Source organism: Oncorhynchus keta, chromosome 4 (genome assembly GCF_023373465.1).
Source record: "Oncorhynchus keta strain PuntledgeMale-10-30-2019 chromosome 4, Oket_V2, whole genome shotgun sequence".
Classification (NCBI taxonomy): Eukaryota; Metazoa; Chordata; class Actinopteri; order Salmoniformes; family Salmonidae; genus Oncorhynchus; species Oncorhynchus keta.
Genome location: NC_068424.1, coordinates 55,126,786 through 55,148,643, shown reverse-complemented (window position 1 = coordinate 55,148,643; position 21,858 = coordinate 55,126,786). Strand labels below are relative to the sequence as shown.

At 41.7% G+C, this 21,858-nt stretch overlaps 1 protein-coding gene across 5 annotated transcripts in view; it reads left to right on the top strand.

Moving 5' to 3' along the window:
• Nucleotides 1-147: 147 nt before the first annotated feature.
• Nucleotides 148-21,858, top strand: part of tbc1d2 (TBC1 domain family, member 2) — a 25,613-nt gene continuing 3,902 nt past the window's right edge. Inside the window, exons 1-10 of one of the 5 annotated variants that reach the window (XM_035765692.2) lie at nucleotides 148-314; nucleotides 11,258-11,771; nucleotides 12,200-12,350; nucleotides 16,757-16,883; nucleotides 17,684-17,799; nucleotides 18,057-18,295; nucleotides 18,518-18,787; nucleotides 19,048-19,173; nucleotides 21,122-21,232; nucleotides 21,391-21,563. In XM_035765692.2, the coding sequence (XP_035621585.1) occupies nucleotides 11,262-11,771; nucleotides 12,200-12,350; nucleotides 16,757-16,883; nucleotides 17,684-17,799; nucleotides 18,057-18,295; nucleotides 18,518-18,787; nucleotides 19,048-19,173; nucleotides 21,122-21,232; nucleotides 21,391-21,563 (1,823 nt within the window). In that variant the 5' untranslated portion in view covers nucleotides 148-314; nucleotides 11,258-11,261. Of the gene's footprint in view, nucleotides 640-11,257; nucleotides 11,772-12,199; nucleotides 12,351-13,358; nucleotides 13,500-13,534; nucleotides 13,889-16,756; nucleotides 16,884-17,683; nucleotides 17,800-18,056; nucleotides 18,296-18,517; nucleotides 18,788-19,047; nucleotides 19,174-21,121; nucleotides 21,233-21,390; nucleotides 21,564-21,858 lie in introns of those variants that run through there. The other 4 variants (XM_052510519.1, XM_035765685.2, XM_035765703.2 and 1 more) reach the window with 4 other exon arrangements.

Sequence of the window (21,858 nt, the reverse complement as noted above, 5' to 3'; positions counted from 1 at the left end):
ACTCGTGCGGCGTTCCTGTACAAGTCGGAATTAAGAAACTCGGAATGTCCGACATGCTAACTGGTTGTAGGTATAGTTCGCGTTCAGAAAGTGGGATTTCCTAGTTCCGACTATAATATGAACGCGGCATCGGGCAACTTTCCAGAGCTCCAACTTTTCGACCTGAAGATCACTGGTGTCATGATTTGACCTCGTTTTTTTTTTCCGAGTTCCCAGTTGTCTTCAAAGCACCAATATTTAGACAACTGGAGAGAGACGTTTTTTGCCAGTGAAATTTCCGCTGCCAGTAAACAGCGCCGACGTGCCAGCCTAAGGTATGTAAGCTAGTACACACCTCTGTTCCTATACTGTCAAAATGTTTCGGAAGGGAACGAACTTTACTCGCTTATGTTTTAAATCTAAAATAAGCTAACTCAAGCAAGCATAAACTGCAAGTAATACATTGTGTAATGTATTGAAAATAGCTTTGCGCGCGCCACCGCCCTATTCCAAGAAGCTCTAGATTGGCGTTGGTTTCTATCGCGCCTGGATCAACCTGTAGGTCCTTGGAACTCATTTTGTTGCTGACTTTCCTTTTTCGGAATCCAGTGAGCATTCCATGGCATGTTATTACCTGGAGAAGGAGTTTAAAACAAGTAGGTAAATATTTCATTTACTGTGGTTTTTACATGTGACTGTGACATTATGGTATAAAGACGGACATATGTTCGAAATTTCAAGATGGTTTTCAAATGTGGTCATATTTCAAGTGTGTGTGTGTGTGTGTGTGTGTGTGGATTTTGAAGTGTCTATTTCTACAATTTATGACCTCAGTGCTTTCAAGACAACTGGGAACTCAGGGGGAAAAAAACGAGGTAAAAGCATGATGTTACTTATCTTCAGGTCAGAGCTCTTGAAAGATGCCTGTGTTTCCAACTTGGAATTCCAATTTGGATGACAGATTTTTCAGAATGAGCTCGTTTTTTAAAATGATCGACTAGTTCCCAGTTGTCTTGAACACAAGTGATGCTGCAGTCTAACATGTTGACCACACTGTTGCAAATTCAATGTACACATGCATGTTATTCAATCATTGCACCCACACTGCTCGTGAGCATCTGTGTGGCCAGGTGCTAAAATATAAATAGTTTTTTAGGAGGATATATCCACCTGCCATCTCCTCATTGGTTTTTAGAAGCATATGCCCAGGTGGGTGATTGAATGATGAACGAAGGTCCACACTCCGGTGGGTTGTAGTAATGCTGTAATGTTGGTTGCCAACCGCCATATAATATTCTTCTTTAGACACACTGCCATATAATATTCTTCTTTAGACACACTGCCATATAATATTCTTCTTTAGACACACTGCCATATAATATTCTTCTTTAGACACACCGCCATATAATATTCTTCTTTAGACACACTGCCATATAATATTCTTCTTTAGACACACTGCCATATAATATTCTTCTTTAGACACACCGCCATATAATATTCTTCTTTAGACACACTGCCATATAATATTCTTCTTTAGACACACTGCCATATAATATTCTTCTTTGCCATATAATATTCTTCTTTAGACACACTGCCATATAATATTCTTCTTTAGACACACTGCCATATAATATTCTTCTTTAGACACACATATAATATTCTTCTTTAGACACACTGCCATATAATATTCTTCTTTAGACACACTGCCATATAATATTCTTCTTTAGACACACTGCCATATAATATTCTTCTTTAGACACACTGCCATATAATATTCTTCTTTAGACACACTGCCATATAATATTCTTCTTTAGACACACTGCCATATAATATTCTTCTTTAGACACACTGCCATATAATATTCTTCTTTAGACACACTGCCATATAATATTCTTCTTTAGACACACTGCCATATAATATTCTTCTTTAGACACACTGCCATATAATATTCTTCTTTAGACACACTGCCATATAATATTCTTCTTTAGACACACCGCCATATAATATTCTTCTTTAGACACACCGCCATATAATATTCTTCTTTAGACACACCGCCATATAATATTCTTCTTTAGACACACTGCCATATAATATTCTTCTTTAGACACACCGCCATATAATATTCTTCTTTAGACTTTAGTCAAAAGAAGAAAAAGAAGCTTGAAGGAAGGAGGAGAGAAAACGATAAACCGAGTGTTTCTCGGTATATCTGTGGATTTATTGTTGGAATAGAGGACCTTATGCATTTCAGGTAAAAATAACAACCCAATGTTTATATACTAGGGCAAATTAGCTAGCAATAGCAAGCTAACTAGCTAAATTGGCATAAATGTTTAATGCTTTTTGACCTGTCCCCAAATTAATATAATTGGTTCAGAGTTTGTTTTGATATTTCAACCTGCGTGTCCTGATCACTTCCGGTGTGGGTGAACAAAAACAGCTTGCCGTGATGGCACTCGCAGACGTGCGGTTTGGTCAGCATGTAAGGCCCTACAGAGGCGTCACTACAGATCCTGGTTCGATTCCAGGCTGTATCACAACCGGCTGTGATTATGGTTTGGCCTTTGTAGGCCGTCATTGTAAATACGATTTTTTTTCTTAACTGACTTGTCTAGTTAAATAAAAAAATTCAGTCGGAAGTCTTGAGATTTAAAATCAGATCACATTTTAGTTATCACATGCTTCGTAAAGAACAGGTGTAGACTAACAGTGAAATGCTTACTTAAGGGCCCTTCCCAACAATGCAGACAGAAAGTAAATAGAGAAATAATAGAAAACTAAAAAGTTTAATTACACAATGAGTAACGATAACTTGGCTGTACACACAAAGTGCCAGTACCGAGTCGATGTGCAGGGGTACGAGGTAATTGAGGTAGACATGTAACTAGGAATAAAGTGACAGATGATAAACAATACCAGCAGCTTATGCTATGAGTAAAAAAAGTTAGTCCGGGTAGCTATTTATCAGTCTTATGTCTAGGGGATAGAAGCTGTTCGGGGTCCTGTTGGTTCCAGACTTGTTGCATCGGTACTGCTTGCTGGGCGGGAGCAGAGATAAGTCTATGACTTGGGTGGCTGGAGTCTTTGACCATTTTTAGGGCCTTCCTCTGACACCACCTTGTATAGAGATCCTGAATGTCAGGGATCTCGGCCCCAGTGACGTATTGGGCCATGCGCACTACCCTCTGTAGCGTCTTGTGGTCGGATGCCAAGCAGTTGCCATACCAATTGGTGATGCATCCGGTCAAGATGCTCTCAATGGAGCAGCTGTAGAACTTTTGAGGGCATTGCCGTGCCCTCTTCACGACTGTTGGCTTGTGTGGACCATGGTAGATCCTTAGTGATGTAGACAATGAGGAACTTGAAGACCTCGACCCGCTCCACTACAGCCCTGTCAATGTGAATTATTATTACACCTTTATTTCAACAAAGACCAGACTGAGACCAATGTCTCTTTTACAGCTGGGGGCCTGCATATACATGTTTACACATACAGTTTAGATACAATGATTAAGAAACTACACAAGACAAACAAACGATCACAGATAACACAAAAAAATACAGCAGCAGATTGTTACATTTACACATTGAATGGAGCGTGCACAGCCCTCCATTTCCTGTTGTCTACGATCAGCTGCTTTGTTTTGCTGATGGTGAGGGAGATGATGTTGTCCTGGTCTCTGCCCTTCAACCTATAGGCTGTCTCATCATCGTCAGTGTTCATTGCGAGCACTGTCGTGTCATCTACAAACTTAGCAATGGTGTTGGAGTCGTGCGCGATCACTCAGTCATGGGTGAACAGCGAGTACAGGAGGGGACTAAGCACACACCCCTGAGGGGCCCCTGTGTTGAGGGTCAATGTGGTGGATGTGTTGTTTCCTACCCTCACCACCTGGGGGCAGTCCATCAGGAAGTCCAGGATCCAGTTGCAGAGGGATGTGTTCAGTCCCAGGGTCCTTAGCCTAGTAATGAGCTTGGAGGACACAATGGTGTTGAACTCTGAGCGGTAGTCAATGAAAAACATTCCATTGCTGGACACACCCTATCAGGCCAATCACCCTAACCAGGTAGTTCTTGTTCTTCCTCAGAATATGGTTGTGAAAAGTTGGAGATCTGCTGTAAACAGTGAAAGGATATTTACATGTCTACTATTCACACACTTGCTTCGTTCCAGATAATTAAATGTGGAACCGTTGACTGACTTTGGCTAGGGCCATATCTCTAGTTGAGCAATATACAGTGGGGCAAAAAAGTATTTAGTCAGCCACCAATTGTGCAAGTTCTCCCACTTAAAAAGATGAGGCCTGTAATTTTCATCATAGGTACACTTCAATTATGACAGACAAAATTAGAAGAAAAAAACAGAAAATCACATTGTAGGATTTTTAATGAATTTATGAATTTCAGTCTCCAGATCTCAACCCCATAGAAAATCTTTGGAGGGAGTTGAAAGTCCGTGTTGCCCAGCAACATCCCCAAAACATCACTGCTCTAGAGGACATCTGCATGTTGGAATGGGCCAAAATACCAGCAACAGTGTGTGAACCTTGTGAAGACTTACAGAAAACGTTTGGCCTCTGTCATTGCCAACAAAGGGTATATAACAAAGTATTGAGATAAACTTTTGTTATTGACCAAATACTTATTTTCCACCATAATTTGCAAATAAATTCATTAAAAATCCTACAATGTGATTTTCTGTTTTTTTCTTCTAATTTTGTCTGTCATAGTTGAAGTGTACCTATGATGAAAATTACAGGCCTCTCATATTTTTAAGTGGGAGAACTTGCACAATTGGTGGCTGACTAAATACTTTTTTGCCCCACTGTATATACTGTTTTATTGGCTGTATGCCATCATTGAATGAGATTACCAATGGTTAACCCGGGAGCTATGATATATCAGTTATCTAACTATTTACACTAACAGCGGTTCATTAATAAGCCAATAAACACTCATCATTGTGGCTAGTTTATCATTTTCAATCTAATTTTATAATCTTAGAAGTAGAAATTGAGAAATATAATTTATATATGAATGATTGTCTACTAATAGATTAATAGAATGGGTGTTTGAAGGGTGAACATCAATTTTGAAGGGGCAGGAAATGTTGGCTGTTTTTTGTTTTCTCGTACTAGATGGCTGTTTTAACTCAGAAAATGAATTATCTACACGAACACGGGTCCGTGTACCTTTTTGCCCATTCATTTATTTTCATTTATTTAACCTTTATTTAACCAGGTGGGCAAGTTGAGAACAAGTTCTCATTTACAATTGCGACCTGGCCAAGATAAAGCAAAGCAGTTCGACACATACAACGACACAGAGTTACACATGGAGTATAAAAACATACAGTATAAACAAGTCTATATACGATGTGAGCAAATGAGGTGAGATGAGGGAGGTAAAGGCAAAAAAAGGCCATGGTGGCAAAGTAAATACAATATAGCAAGTAAAACACTGGAATGGTAGATTTGCAATGGAAGAATGTGCAAAGTAGAAATAAAAATAATGGGGTGCAAAGGAGCAAAATAAATAAATAAATTAAATACAGTAGGGAAAGAGGTAGTTGTTTGGGCTAAATTATAGGTGGGCTATGTACAGGTGCAGTGAGCTGCTCTGACAGTTGGTGCTTAAAGCTAGTGAGGGAGATAAGTGTTTCCAGTTTCAGAGATTTTTGTAGTTCGTTCCAGTCATTGGCAGCAGAGAACTGGAAGGAGAGGCGGCCAAAGGAAGAATTGGTTTTGGGGGTGACCAGAGAGAGATACCCGCTGGAGCGTGTGCTTCAGGTGGGTGCTGCTATGGTGACCAGCGAGCTGAGATAAGGGGGGGTCTTGTAGATGACCTGGAGCCAGTGGGTTTGGCGACGAGTAAGAAGCGAGGGCCAGCCAACGAGAGCGTACGGGTCGCAGTGGTGGGTAGTATATGGGGCTTTGGTGACAAAACGGATGGCACTGTGATGGACTGCATCCAATTTATTGAGTAGGGTATTGGAGGCTATTTTGTAAATGACATCGCCGAAGTCGAGGATCGGTAGGATGGTCAGTTTTACAAGGGTATGTTTGGCAGCATTAGTGAAGGATGCTTTGTTAATTTTGGTTTGGAGATGTTTGATGTGAGTCTGGAAGGAGAGTTTACAGTCTAACCAGACACACAGGTATTTGTAGTTGTCTACATAAGTCAGAACTGTCCAGAGTAGTGATGTTGGATGGGCGGGCAGGTGCAGGCAGCGATCGGTTGAAGAGCATGCATTTAGTTTTACTTGTATTTAAGAGCAATTGGAGGCCACGGAAGGAGAGTTGTATGGCATTGAAGCTCGTCTGGAGGGTTGTTAACACAGTGTCCAAAGAAGGGCCAAAAGTATACAGAATGGTGTCGTCTGTGTAGAGGTGGATCAGAGACTCACCAGCAGCAAAGCGACATCATTGATGTATATAGAGAAGACAGTCGGTCCAAGATTTGAACCCTGAGGCACCCCAATAGAGACTGCCAGAGGCCCGGACAACAGGCCCTCCGATTTGACACACTGAACTCTATCAGAGAAGCAGTTGGTGAACCAGGCGAGGCAATCAGTTGAGAAACCAAGGCTATCGAGTCTGCCGAGGAGGATGTGGTGATTGACAGAGTCGAAATCCTTGGCCAGATCAATGAATACGGCTGCACAGTATTGTTTCTTATCGGTGGCGGTTAAGATACCGTTTAGGACCTTGAGCGTGGCTGAGGTGCACCCATGACCAGCTCTGAAACCAGATTGCATAGCGGAGAAGGTATGGTGGGATTCGAAATGGTCGGTGATCTGTTTGTTGACTTGGCTTTCGAAGACCTTAGAAAGGTATAGGTCTGAAGCAGTTTGGGTCAAGAGTGTCCCCCCTTTTGAAGAGGGGGATGACTGCAGCTGCTTTCCAATCTTTGGGAATCTCAGATGACACGAGAGGTTGAACAGGCTAGTAATAGGGGTTGCAACAATTTCGGCAGATAATTTTAGAAAGAAAGGGTCCAGATTGTCTAGCCTGGCTGATTATGTAGGGGTTCAGATTTTGCAGCTCTTTCAGAAAATCAGATGACTGGATTTTGGAGAAGGAGAAATGGGGAGGCTTGGGCAAGTTGCTGTGGGGGGTGCAGTGCTGTTGACCGGGGTAGGGGTATTCGGGTGGAAAGCATGGCCAGCCGTAGAAAAATGCTTATTGAAATGGTCAATTATAGTGGATTTATTGGTGGTGACAGTGTTTCCCATCCTCAGTGCAGTCGGCAGCTGGGAGGAGGTGTTCTTATTCTCCATGGACTTTACAGTGTCCCAGAACCTTTTTGAGTTTGTGTTGCAGGAAGCAAATTTCTGCTTGAAAAAGCGAGCCTTGGCTTTTCTAACTGCTTGTGTATATTGGTTTCTAGCTTCCCTGAAAATGATTAATATTTCTTATTAGATGATAAGATAAAAAACGATTAAAGGGTCCTTCCTCCTTTATTTAATTGAATAGGAAATCAAACAAGACAAACGGTTTTATTGTCTAAAGAAAATATTAAATTATGAGAAATTGAACAATTATTTGATTATTCTAATGTTGTTGTCTTTTTAATTATCGGTTTTGGTTCGACCCATGCACTACATTTTGGCCAATTAATAGTCGTGACTTCCTGACAACACAGAATGGGTTTCTTTATGTTTTTAAAACAAATTTCTTACACCAATGATTTGATGATTGACAGTCGGTCATGTGAACAGTCCTAAATCCAAATTGGCCTTGAGTCAGTGAAACAGTCACTTCCACAACTTTTAAAACTTTAACGACTAACCTGTATCCTACATAACCTGTAGCCCACATAATTGTGGATATGATTTCATTCAAAAATGTTTTGTGTAAATGGGTCTGATCGTACGATGATAAATGTTTCATTTGGGTAATGTATAGGATCTAATATAATATTTGACATGTATTTGTAACACTTTGTCAAGATTAGTTTTGTCCCAAGCTGAATCTTATCTGGTACAAATTGGAAACACCTGGAACACTAAACACCAAGCCTGTCACGACTTCCACCAAAGTCGTTTCCTCTCCTTCTCCGGGCAGCGTTTGGCGGTCAACGTCACCAGTCTTTTAGCCATCGCCGATCCACTTTTCATTTTCCATTTGTTTTGTCTTTGTTTTCTATACACCTGGTTTTTATTCCCCAATTACATGTTCATTATTTAACCCTCTGTTTCCCACATGTTATTGTGCGTGTTTATTGATTGTTCATGGCGGTACTTGTCGGCTGGTTATATTTGCCGGGTTATGTATTTTACGCCCGTTATTTTTCTAGTGACCGGTAGTTCACCGCACTTTGAGTATTGTCTGTATACTGGTGCTGTCGTGGAATTAAATACCTTGTACACTCATTTCTGCTCTCCTGCACCCGATTCACTGCACCAGTTAACCACCGCCTGACAAAGCCATTGTCAGACATCAGCGGAACAAGAGTAATACAGCATATGGCTGCTATTCAGCAGATTGTTGCTCTCCAACATAACCGGCAGCACAGTCGGTTGGTGTGTATAGATGTGAACATTCTCAACAACCTGATCCAGTTGCAGACTGAAAATAATGGAGCAGAAATACGGCGTCCCTCGAGAGGAGATCCTCAGACGGCTGGACTTTGTCTCCCTCAATCAGCCGACCAAGTTTTGCGCTGACTGCCGAGGTGCAGCTTCTAACAGCATTGTGCTTTTATGCAGTGGGGAGTTTTCTTCGTGTGGTTTGGGATGGACACATCCTAAAAACATAAAAAATAAGAATGAAAAGGCAAACTTCGGAACAATCTGTCTTTTGAAAGTTATTACAGCATTGCGTGATGGGCAATGGTGTTCTACACTGCCTTTTTAGGTACCACATTTATTTATATTTTTTTAAACGAATGTGTTAAGAACCCAACATTTTTTAAATCAACCAGGTTGTCACTGAAATAATTATAAATATAGTAACCTTGTGTTTTTTTTATGCCAATACTGTTTTCTATGCTTGTTTTCACTTAATACTTTTGGATACAGGTGCACTTGTAATCAGAAAGGCCTTTTTTCCCCGTGTAGGCAACAGTAGGCCTACACAATTTTCTTCATAACCCATTTCATATTTTGCATATTCATATTTTTCATTAATGCATTTAATTAAAGTCTATTTTTTGGTGTACATTACACCATTTCTTTCATAATGCATTTTATACAAGACTATGTTGAATTTTATTATGGTTGACAGATTGGAGACAAAATGCCCAATATTATTTATTTTATTGTGTGGTATTGATGAATGTATTTGATTGGGGAATGTGGATACATTTTTATGATGGAAAATTATAATACACACCATAATACATGTACACACACACACACTTACACACACTTCGTTTTTACTCATGTTATAGCCTACTCTTGACTTTAGTATGAATCATTTTTAAATAAAATATTTGTGTCTAGTTGTAGTTTACATGTTTCAGTAATGAATAACATGGTTAATGATCCTTAGCTTTGGTATATTTGGCATGTTTATACATATTCTGTATTTCCACCAAAGAAAGCTGTAATTAATCAACACAATACTGTAAATGATGGACAGTACCTAATTATAAAACAGAAATTGGTCTCTGTAAATAAATGGTGAGAAATGCTCAGTCTGAAGCTATTCGGCTATGGGTTCCACAGTCCTATAATAATTATACAAGTTATATCACTTTAAAAAAATGTTTATTTACAGCCTATGGTGTATAAGATGTTGGGAATAGTGGCATAGGACAGTCTGAAATTAAACGCCCTAACCCTAGGCTGTGTTCAATGTCGGCAGCATTTTCCAGTGAGAAATGCTCAGTCTGAAGCGATTTGGCTATTGGTTTCACAGCCTAATGATAATCCAAGTTAAATCACCTGAAACATGGTTTATTTACAACCTCTGGGGTATAACATGTTGAGCAAAGTGGTATAGGAGAGTTTGACATATAACCCCTAACTTGAGTTCAGTCTTCACCAATGAGAACCAAGAGGGGTCTTTGTCCTTCATGACAGGGAAAGGCCTTGATTCTAGGCTGTAGAAAATCCTCCATCCATCTCATTAGATCAGAACAGGATGGATCAACAGTGACTCATTTTACTGGTTTGCATCCTTAAAAAAAGGATGGTTGTGTTTTGCTGCATAACACTTACAGTTGTCTACCCATATGATGTGGATCATTGTCAGGTTATTAGATGTATAAACTTTAACAAAATAACACCATGATTATAATAACACTTTAAACAGGTAGTTTTGTAAATGTATAGAATGTGTGTGTGTTTCAGGTACACACTGGTAAGTTAACTTATGTAAATTAGACAGTCACAGAGGATTTTCTTCTGAATAACTGATCGGGGCATTGCACATTCAGGCAACTTTGATGTAAGGCTTGATCACACCCGTAGTGACGACTTCTATCTGTCACGCCCATCGTTGCTTATCCATTGTTCACTAGATATATCAATGTAATTACAGAATGCTTCCCACTACTATATCACATAACTAGACGTGAGTCTGACTTGATCCCAACGCTGCCACCAGTGTAGCAGGGACTCTGACCAGGGCTCATGCGTGGCAAAATGAGCTCTAATGGCTGTTGCCTTGAAAGTCGAGTAGGCCTCTGGGCAGAGGCAGTAGACATCATCATGAAATGGCCTTGGAAGTCCCATAAGTGTAAGCCAACATAAACAGCTTCATGTAAAATAATGAATTAACTGCATTGATATGGCTTACTTGATCATAGTCCAGACTCGTTATAGTTGCAAATACCATGCAGTTGCACCAGGAGAATTTAAACCACCGATATTTTTTTGCGGGTCTTCTGTTTCCCAACATTTATTGATGAATTGATTTCCCATCATGAAAATGGATCCCCATTCCCCAATCAAATACCTTTTTTTATCGATGCCACAAAAATAAACAGACAAATCCAACTTTTTACACCATTGGCAACCCTCATGAAATCCGCCATAGCACCAGTATGACCATTTCAAAAACGTTGTAGAGTGATGCAAGGAAAAACATGGCAAAAAGATTAGAGACAAAGTGTAACACTTTTCTAAGCCAGTCATATTAGTTTACAAATGGAGATGAAAATAAAATATTACACATTGAACAGCTTCAGATGTGTTCATGCTGACCCCATTGTCAAAGCCGCACTATCATGTCAAGTCTCCAAGTGGAGCAGAGTGACCTCTCCATTGTATGCTACCATTGTATGCTTTGTTTTAGTTGAGCTTTTTTTCAACTCCCTCTTGGTCTCTCAGTGTGATGGAGGGAGAGGACCCAGAAGGAAATCCCAGCACTGCCTCGTCTCACTCACTTCCTCCCCAAGCAGAGGCGGTAAGCCCAGCGGATGAGGATGATTGTATCACAACAGGGAGGAACTTTGAAGAGACCGCTACACGCACAAACGGCATGGGCCAGCCGAGTCAGGACCACCAGAGTGAAGGGGTCCCAGCTAAGACTGCTGCCACAGACAACAACCAGAGTCAGTCTGCCACCACCATGGACAACCAAGCCCAGCAACAACCCACGGAAAGCCCGTCTATCACTAAACTATGTGGGTATCTCCTTAAACAAGGAGGTCCCCTGAAGTCGTGGAAGTGGCGCTGGTTCACGTACGAGGAGAAGAAGAGCCAGTTGTTTTACTACAGGACGGCGCAGGATGTGACCTCTTTGGGGAGGATTGAGCTGTGCAGAGCCACGTTCGGTTACCCCCTCCACGGAGAGCAGGGCACCTTTCACATCCAGACCCCTGAACGGACCTTCGTCCTCAAGGTAATGTTTATTTAATCTATACTATATCAGGGGTGGTCATCTGAATCTCGAGGTTGGCCGTTCTGCCTGTTTAATTTTCATCCTGGTAGTTACTTGATTATTAATGTCAGTGGTTGGCCAAAGTCCCTAATTTAGAGGGGATTCACTTCTGGTGCCATCACAAGTTCAACCGGTATCCTCAGGGTTTTCCCAAACGTCTGACTTTGCTCTGAATGTGAGTGTCATCAATATTTCTGAAATGTCATTGGTTTTTGTGGAGGGATGGGGAAGACCGCTAAAATGATACATGAGGCAGCGAAACAGTGGTGCTCCTGTATCTGAATAATGTGAATAAAAATAACAAACATTTTAGAAGTTATGCATTACAGATGTTCCGACTTGGGCACACATGTACAGTAGGCTAACAATATATATTCTGTCTGTTTCAGGCAGATAACCAGGAGGCCATGATGTACTGGCTACAACAGCTGCAGCTGAAGAGATGGCAGCACCGTGACCAGCTGACAGGAGAATCCACACGTCACTGCACTGACCACCAGAGACCAGAGGGACAGGGGGAACTACCCACCAGCTGCCCAGGTACAGAAAGACTGGAGGTAGTAGAATGAAGTGGCCCCAGACACTGATCAAGATTATGTCTGGCATGACAATGATCGACAGAGAAGGTTGTTCATGTAGAAACAGATTTGGCAACCAGGCTAAGAATAACAGCTCAATACCATCATATACCATGTGTGGTTTTATGCTTAGTGAAGCGTTAAAAGATGTGAGAGAAATGTAATACTTCACGTTAGTGTGAAAGTCGAACCATCGGACACATAGTCAAGTTAGCAGGGACTGGAAAGTCAATGACCCAGGCTGTATCATATCCGGCCGTGATTAGGAGTCCACTAGGGCGGCGCACAACTGACCCAGCATCGTCCGGGTTTGGCCGTCATTGTTAATAAGAATTTGTTCTTGACTGACTTTCCTAGTTAAATAAAGGTTAACATTTTTTTTAAATTATGTAACCAGTTGGATCGTGTTATCTGAGGAAATGTTTTGTTTAAAGTTGATATCATACTAAATTGTACTATGAATAACTTAGAAGATGGGTGTCGTATTCTATCAAAGGGGTTTGTCTCAAGTTATTCCACTCCCAATTGACACATGCTAGTTTAGAGGTCATTTCTAATATGTACAAGCTCCTACATACAGATACAGAACACCCTATGACACTGTTTGATTACAATTGGCAGACCAGAGGTGAAAAACAAAAAACTAGGTGTAATGAACACGATGGGAGACAGAGCTGGTTTCAGGTGCAGGGCGCAGCAGGTGTTTATTTGTAAAGGACCACAGGACGAGGCAGGTAGCTGGTCGAGGGACAGGCAGAAGGTCATACACAGGGGTTCCAAAAAGGCAACAGTACAGGCAGAGAAAAGGCTAGTAACGTCATCCGGGAGATAAGGCAATATGTTGATAGCCTAAAGTACAGGCAGGGAACAGGCAAAAGGCGTCAGTTTTTGCCTTCCTCACTATCATACACTGGAGGATTAAATTACAGGAAAAACAGAGATCCAAATAGAAGTGTGTCACAAAACAAACAATATCTCACAATGATGGGGTGCAAGGAACTGAACTAAATAGTGTGTGATAATGACATACAGGTGTCTAAACAGGTGATCAGAATTCAGCTGATTGGGATCTGAAGAGTGAGCTGTGGTCACTGGATCTACGTGTTTGAGAGTGAGTTGGAAGCAGACATATTACTAGGCAACAAATGAAGTTAGTTGAATTGAACGTTATCATTTTTAACTAACAACTCACAATGTCCAAACAACAACACATTTATTTAGAGTGAAAACAGATGTCAATGCACTGGAGTGTGATGTCAATATTTACCACACTTGTCCCTTGGCTACATAGTCACTTCATGAATCATCAGCAGTCGACTTTGTCAGCCTCTCCCTGGCTGGTAAGTGGCCTCACTAGGGATTTCCAAATTCTTCCTCTGAGACCTAGCTTCCTGAAAACCTTTTACTCTGGCAGCACACCCACTTCCTTTCAGTGATTCAGCAAATCTACTGTGGGCATCAAGTGTAGCCAGCCAATCAGAGACATAAACAGAACTTTGGGTAAGTTATTCATCTTAAACTCTCAAATAGGCTTTAATACAAACATTCTGTCAAAAATTCTAGTTTACATACAAAAATGTTCGTAACATTTGACGTCACTTTAATTTGATAGTATTCTTGTCAGAAAAGAACAATAATTATTGTAACGGATAATTTTTACACTCGAGGGTTACACTGAGGACACTGTATTCAGGTAATTGAAACACTCTGAACTTTCCCGATAGAAATACTATGAGTAGAGCTGACTCTACTGATATGATTCCCTATTCTACATGACAGACAGTCATAACTGTTCCAAACGATACATTTCTATAGGACCGTTCTGTAATGTTGCAGCCTGCGGAACAGGCCCTAGTGTCGTTAAACAGAATGCATGATTGGAGCCATTCCAATGTTTTAAAATGCATGGAGGATTAATAGACTTCTTCCATGTTCCTCCAGCAGGCCAGTCAGCTGATGTCTGGGAAACAACTGGCCTATTTGGTCTCTAGTGTTACAAATTACAAATAATAAGGAAGCTGTCTTTGCTGCTCATTTCCATCATGTAAAATACAGTATTTCCACGAGTTAAGTCAGGCATTTCTATATAAATATATATATTCAGTATGTGCACTACTTAGATACATTGGCAAATGACTGGCCCTGGCAGATAACTTTTTTCTGTTGCAATAGTTTCTAGAAGAAATGCCATTCTTTGCCAACATTCATGTCTCTACTCTGCAAACCTGTATTGCTGTCGTAAAGGTACAGTATCTGACTAACAAATGGAGGGTTGACTTCCCTTTTGCAGGTAGCCTAGCAGTTAAGAGCGTTGGGCCAGTAACCAAAAGGTCGCTGGTTTGAATCTCTGAGCCGACCTAGGTGAAAAATCTGTCTGTGCCCTCGAGCAAGGCAATTATTGCTCATGTACGTCGTTCTGGATAAGGGCTTCTGCTAAATGACGTAAAATGTAGATAGACTGGGGAGGGGAACGCAAGAACAATCTAACTCCCTCTGGTAGCTAGCTATTCATGGACTTTTAGAGTCATGGCATTTTCATGAAACGGATGAAAGGTTATCTGTTTTGTCTGAGTCTAAAAGTAGAACATTTGCCGCCATCCACGTCCTTATGTCTGAGAAACAGGCTTCCAGGGAGGGAAATTTTGGGGCTTCACTGTGTTTCATCGAAATGTACAGCTGTGTATCATCCGCATAGCAGTGAAAGTTACATTATGTTTCCGAATGACATCACCAAGAGGTAAAATATATAGTAAAAACAGTAGTGGTCCAAAAACAGAGCCTTGAGGAACACCGACATGTACAGTTGATGCTGTAACCAAGGCTCCTAGTTCAACAGGGTGTCAGACAGGTACTTCCTATCTCTCTTTCGCTCTCTGTCTGGGCCATGCAGAATCACTTCCTGCAGCTGTCAGTGGGGCTGTAGCTTAAACATTCAGTACACAGATTCCCCAGGGGTCAAAGAGCAGGGCACGCTGGAATCACCTGGGACACGTTCAGTAGGCAAACATTGTGGAACTCTAAGATATATAAATATTTTACGTAGAACAAACATGTCTCTCAGCTCTATTCACAACATTTTGAAACACCCTTTCCAGACAGAAATACTATGAGTAGTGATTTTACAGGAATTGAGGTGCTAATGTACCTTCATTCAATCTGAATGTGAAGGTAAACTCAGTTGGATTTTATCCACTTGGTATTGATTTGACATGGTAGCAGCTACTGTATTACCCAACATTATTACTCCGTAGCTACGCCACACTTCCTTAACTAGTCAATAAAACAAGCACCACCTCTTTTACAATAGTATTTCAACAGTAGAATATGAAGTGTTTCGAAGCAGTCTAACCAGGGCCAAATTCAGTAGGCAAAAGTTGTAGAATGTTGCAGATAGAAATGTCATGAATAGAGCTGAGAGACATGTTTGTTCTACGTAAAATATTTCTATCTTAGAGTTCCACAATGTTTACCGACTGAACGTGTCGCAGGTGATCCCAGTGTGCCCTGCTCTTTGACCCCTGGGTAATCTATGTAATGAATGTTTAAGCTACAGCTCCACTGACAGCTGCTGGAGGTGATTCTGCATGGCCCAGACAGAGAGAGAGAGAGAGAGAGAGAGAGGAAGTGCCCGTCTGACACTGCTGAACTAGGAGCCTTGGTTACAGCACCGCATGGCTACACTACACATACTACAGGCTATTCTGGTCCAATAAATCAACACATCCGTATAATATTTTGAAGCTTAAACGGCTTGTATAAGTGAGAAATCCAACTGTTCAAGTCATAGCTGTCTTAAATATGCATCAATGAACAATGTAAAAGTGACGTTATTGCTAGTTCCCTGTTTTGACTTTGCCCAACGCCATTGAGTTTGCTCCTGTTGTAGACACAACCTTTCCTACCAACTGGTGTGTGAACTGTGAGGTATTTCATGCTTGTCCTGACATGCCCAGAACGTTTCACGACGGAACAGAACAGTATGCTTTGACCGTGGTACTCCTTTGAATATTCCCACGGTCGCCATTGTAGTTGTATCTAGCGTGCACAACTTGGTTGCCCAAAAGATATCAGGACTTTTGTCAGTTCATAAAAATATATGAATATTTTAGACTTTTCAATGGGTCTCACCCCATGGTGTCATAACTTTCAGTTCATAGCAGTACAGTAAGAGCAAACAACTTCATCTCAAGACCAAGTGGCCGGATAGTCATGGTCTTTATTCTCTGTATTACAGCCCATAATATCACTCATTGTCTTCAGCCAGAAGGTTCCTGCTTGTTACATGAGTAGCTGTGTCCTTTGTGTGCCCTGGCTCCAGAGGGCGTGATCCACTGACATTGTTCTTTCCTGTTACTTCCTGTAACGTAGATGACTTCCTGCCCACCATGAAAACCCCGCCAGGCCTCTTGGGTGAGGAGGCTGCCAATCTGCCCGCACCGCAACAACGCGCCCCCCTAAGCAACTTCTCCCTCAAACATCCTCTGATAGAGATTCAGTAGGTGAATTTATTTATTTATTTATTATTTTTTCCGCCTATCTTTACCATTCATTTGGCATTGAGGCATATGACTGGACCTGTACAACAGATGGTATGGGATACTAGGACTGGGAATTGCCAGGTACCTTCATGATACAATATTATCATGATACTTAGGCGCCGATACGATATGTATTGCGATTCTCAAGATTCTATCTGTATTGCAATTCGATACTGTGATTTTATTACGATTCAATGTTCCAAACATATTGCTCACCATATGTCTGCTGCAGAGGGACGAGAGAGAGCCATGAGAAAACAATCAGTCATGCAAATAAAAGTGCTGGGGGGAAAAATGAAGGAAAAAAAACTATGAAGGTTTTGGTGCAGGTACAGCCAACTAGCGCAAAAGTAACATTATGATATTGTCAAAACGAAATGATGATGTATCTTCAAAAATATTATCCCAATATGTAACTGTGTAGATTTTTTTTCTCCATCACTTTGGGATACGTTGTAGTAGTTGAAGATTGACTTGATATTCATCGAAGTTATTGATCGTAGACAGAACTGTTTGTGGCTATGTGACTACAGGTGTTTGTCCTCTGCCAATCGAACATGTCCAGATTGACTTCATAGTGAAAGTGACTTTGAGATTAATGTTTTTTTGGAGGACTTGTACCTTAATCGCTTGATAATAAAGGGATTGTTCTAGTAGTAGGTTTACACTAAGGCTGACACTTGGGGGTGGAGATGTTGGCGTGCATGCTTATGTATGTGTGTGTGTGTGTTCTCACACATGCGTGCTGCTCCTACAGGAACTCGGTGCACAGTCTTTTTTACAAGCGGTCCTCCCAGGAACTGAGTCGGAGTGTGTTCCATTTGGAGGCGCCTCCTCCTTGGACCCCCTACCAGACAGCCCAGGACAGGCTTGGTATGTCCCACACACACCCTAGCCTCTGGAGATGTTTTCTAATTCACTGGCATCCTTCTGCCCTCTGTCGGCAGCTGATTGAAATCATACAGAAGGATCAGGTTTTCTCATTGTCTGATGGCATAATGTCATCATTGCTCGAGTAACATTGTCATTTTTTTCTCGTCTAAACAAAGAAACATTTTATTTCACAAGTTCGTGATCTCACAGTCCATAATAACCACAGAGCCATAGCTAACCTCCATGCCCTCCTACAGACCCTAGGACTCCCGTTGACCCCCCGACTCCTACCACCCCGCTGCTGTTGGCGGATCCTGCGGGTGAGCGTTCCCCAGGGGAGGGCAGGTTGTTCACATGCCCGTCCCCGAGGACCAGGAGGAAGACGAGGGGCAGCTCTGCCACCATGCCCGCTGCGCTACGGGAAGCTGCTTCAGACAAGACTACCCGCCTTCAGCAGGAGAAACACATGCTGGCTGAGGAGGTCAAGGCCCAGAAGGTTAGAGCTAAGACCAAAGCTGTGCCAGATCTAATAAACCTCCAATATCTTACAAAGCAATGCTTGATTTCCAGCCTGCCCTTGTCCACTCTCTGACGTCTAGAATATGGCGTATTGATTGGTTTGATATGCCTACAAATATCTTGAAATTCAATGTATTCCTTCTCATTTGAATCTGTGCCAGACTAGGTGGACTAACCTCACTATTCACGTCCCATCCAGGAGCTGGTGTGGCTTCTCCACAAGGCCCTTGAGGCGGCTCAGCTGGAGAAGCGGACCTGCACGGAGTTCCTGGCTGCCAAGTGTGAGCAGGAGCGTCTGGAGCTGTTGAGGCACCGCGAGCGCCAAGCCGCTGACCTGCAGGGTCGTCTGGAGGAACTGAAGGTCGAGGCGGAGGGTCTGAGGGCAAGCTTGGCCCAAAGGGACGCCCACGTGGCCGAGCTGAAGGAAAACGTCACCCTGATGATGGCGAAGAACAACTCCAAACAGGAGGTGAAACCCATTTTTGGTGTCTGGTCTCGTATTCGCAAAGAGTCTCATAGAAGGAGTGCTGATACAGGATCAGTTTAGCCTTATCGAGCATAATGATTATGTGGACAGTGGGGACCTGATACTGGATCAGCACTCCTACTCTGAGATGCCTTTTTGAATATGGGCCCGAGTTGTATTTGGCTCCAAGTGTATACACTTCATGATATGATAATGTATGGTATCACTGCCTAATAATATCATATTTTCTGATGTTATCCCAGGTGATCCTGAAGCTGTCAGAGCAGGTGGCGGCCTGCATGACCGACCCAAGACGCACCATGTCCACCACTAATGGCCTGGAGGCCCTGACCTTCCACCAGCTGCAGGAGGACACTGAGAACCTCAAGGTTGGTTTGTGGTTGGTAGGTAGTAGGTCAGTCCAACACCAGAGATGGAATCAAGACTGAAGCCCAGCCTCGACACCAAGACCAGGAGCCTAATTTATAAATGTTGCATACTCACAAAATATGCCCCAAAACATTTTTTACGTAAAAGTTGGCATTTATAAAAACTGAACTTGATGTGAGAATGTGCTTATCCACCCACAAACTTTAGACCATGTATATGCACAGTTTCCAGTGGTTGAAGTATTGCATTGCAAGAAGGCAAAGTAGCCTATTAGCCTTGTGCAAATGGGGAATATATACTGAATGTACAAAACATGTCTTTCCGTGACATAGACTGACCAGGAGAATCCAGGTGACAGCTATGATCCCTTATTGATGTCACTTGTTAAATCTGCTTCAGTGTAGATGAAGGGGAGGAAACCGGTTTAAAGAAGGATTTTTAAGCCTTGAGACAATTGAGGCCACATGGATTGTGTATATGTACCAATCTGAGGGTGAATGGGCAAGACAACATATTTAAGGGCCTAACCGGGTATGGTAGTAGGTGTCTGGCCCACCAGTTTGTGTTAAGAACTGCTACGCTGCTGGGTTTTTCATGCGCAACAGTTTCCTGTGTGTATCAAGAACGGCCCACCACCCAAAGGACATCCAGCCAACTTGACACAACTGTGGGAAGTATTGGAGTCAACGTGGCGACTTATTTATAACAAAAAAAACAGGTAGCTAAATATAATAACTACATGCAATTATCTTTGCATTCTAAAATAATTACAAAGTTATTTCTATGCATTATACATTCCTCTTTTCTGACTGATGGTTTCATACGTGTGAAATAGCCTATAGGCCTACAAGTTAGGATAGGCTACTGTTCGTTCCGGCTCTCATTTAATGGGACCCACTTCACAGCAGTAAATTGATCGGCTACTGGTATTTTAAATTATTTTGCTCTATGGGATCAGATCGAAGCGCAGTGTCACGGTAGAACTGTACGGTTCACCTTTTCCATTGACGTTTTGTAGGCTACGTCTGACTACTGTAATATCACATTTCTCGATTAGCCTAGACAGTATTTAATTTATAAACATAATATATATATCACAACCATTGCACCTTTTCTGGCCATGAGTTCATATTCCCGAAGTATCCATTTAACTAATTACCATGCGCATCTCACATTTAATTTGGCCTATTAGAGGCTATTATAATTTCAAGTTTTTGCTCTATGCATCCAAAAGGGAGCGTGATTTATAACATACAGGTGAACAGTCAGTTGATATTTTGCATTGAAGTGTATTGACTACCACTGGTACAGCCATCTGTAGTTTAGATTTTTTTTCAGAATGGACAATTATTATTTTATTTTTTTGCATATTTAGTTTCAGGACAAAGTAAATGCAAAACACTATGGAATTCAAACTATATGTTTACAGGTCCACAACAATTTGCAATTGTTTTTGTGTTTCAGAAACGGTCAAATGTCAACGCAAAAGAAAACGACATTCTGCCAACACCTCCAAAGACATTTGATATTTCCTTTAGATATAACGTTGGTCTAATTCCAATACTTCCAAAGTATACAGCAAGTAAGGGTGGTATTGTCACTCTAAAAGGTGAATAACGGGCGCTATTCAGGTGGAGTTATAATGCGCCAACAGGTTTACGACAGATCTGATTTATAACCAGAAACATGCGTATGCCGTGCTCCCACGTTTAGAAATCTCAATTTTCGTACGTGGCAGTCTTCAAAAAGATCACATGCAGATATTTAGTGTCAAATTTACGCAACAGTTATAAATGAGGTGCCAGAACATTTGAGTCTTTTGGAATATAATCTCTATTCTCTGGTCCAAAAAAACGTAGTTGTAGTACAAATATGAATCATATTTCTTTGCTTATTTAAATGGCCTTCACCCTGCCCTTCCTCTCACTATTAATAATTCTCACACAGGATGACATTGAGGCCTACAAGATCCAGAACAAGTTCCTGAACTCTGAGATCTACCAGCTGACCAAGCTATGGCGCAACAGTTCAGAGCAGGAGAAAAGCCTTATGGTAAAGGTGGGTCTGCCTTGTGAATATGGGCGCTACTCAGTGCCAAATACATCGGCATGTGCTGTTGAAGTGGGTTGTGCTTAAGTGAAACACTGAAGGCCACTACAGTTGATTGAATCGGGACCTCTGTCTCGGTCTTAGGGTGTGCTTATTTTGTGTTGCAGTGTGCCTACCTGGAGGCCCGTAACTGTCAGATAGAGAGTCGTTACCTGGGTGTACTGAGGAAGCTGCAGGAGAGCAAGGCTCTAGAACCGGGCCAGCGGGAGGCTGTGAGGAACCTCATAGAGGACGCACTGAAAGGAGACCTGAACGACGTCCTCAAACTCAACCCTGTCAGGTAACGGGCCCTGGCTCAATACTCTGAACTGGCTTCCTTTCCTTGTCTTTTTGTCTTCTCTGCTTCACTACACTGATAGATGACAGGACCAACCTCTTTTTTATTTATTTGTATTCTTTATTCATACAGGCGTTCCTTTAAAGATTTACAACAGTCTCTTAAGGGGGACACCTTGTTACAAGAACACATTAAATCACCAATGGAGTCCCACAATGAACAAAAATGAGATTACTATCAATTGTCAATGAAGGCTTAAATCATCTAAAAACAGTGAATGAACACTGATCTCCATTCC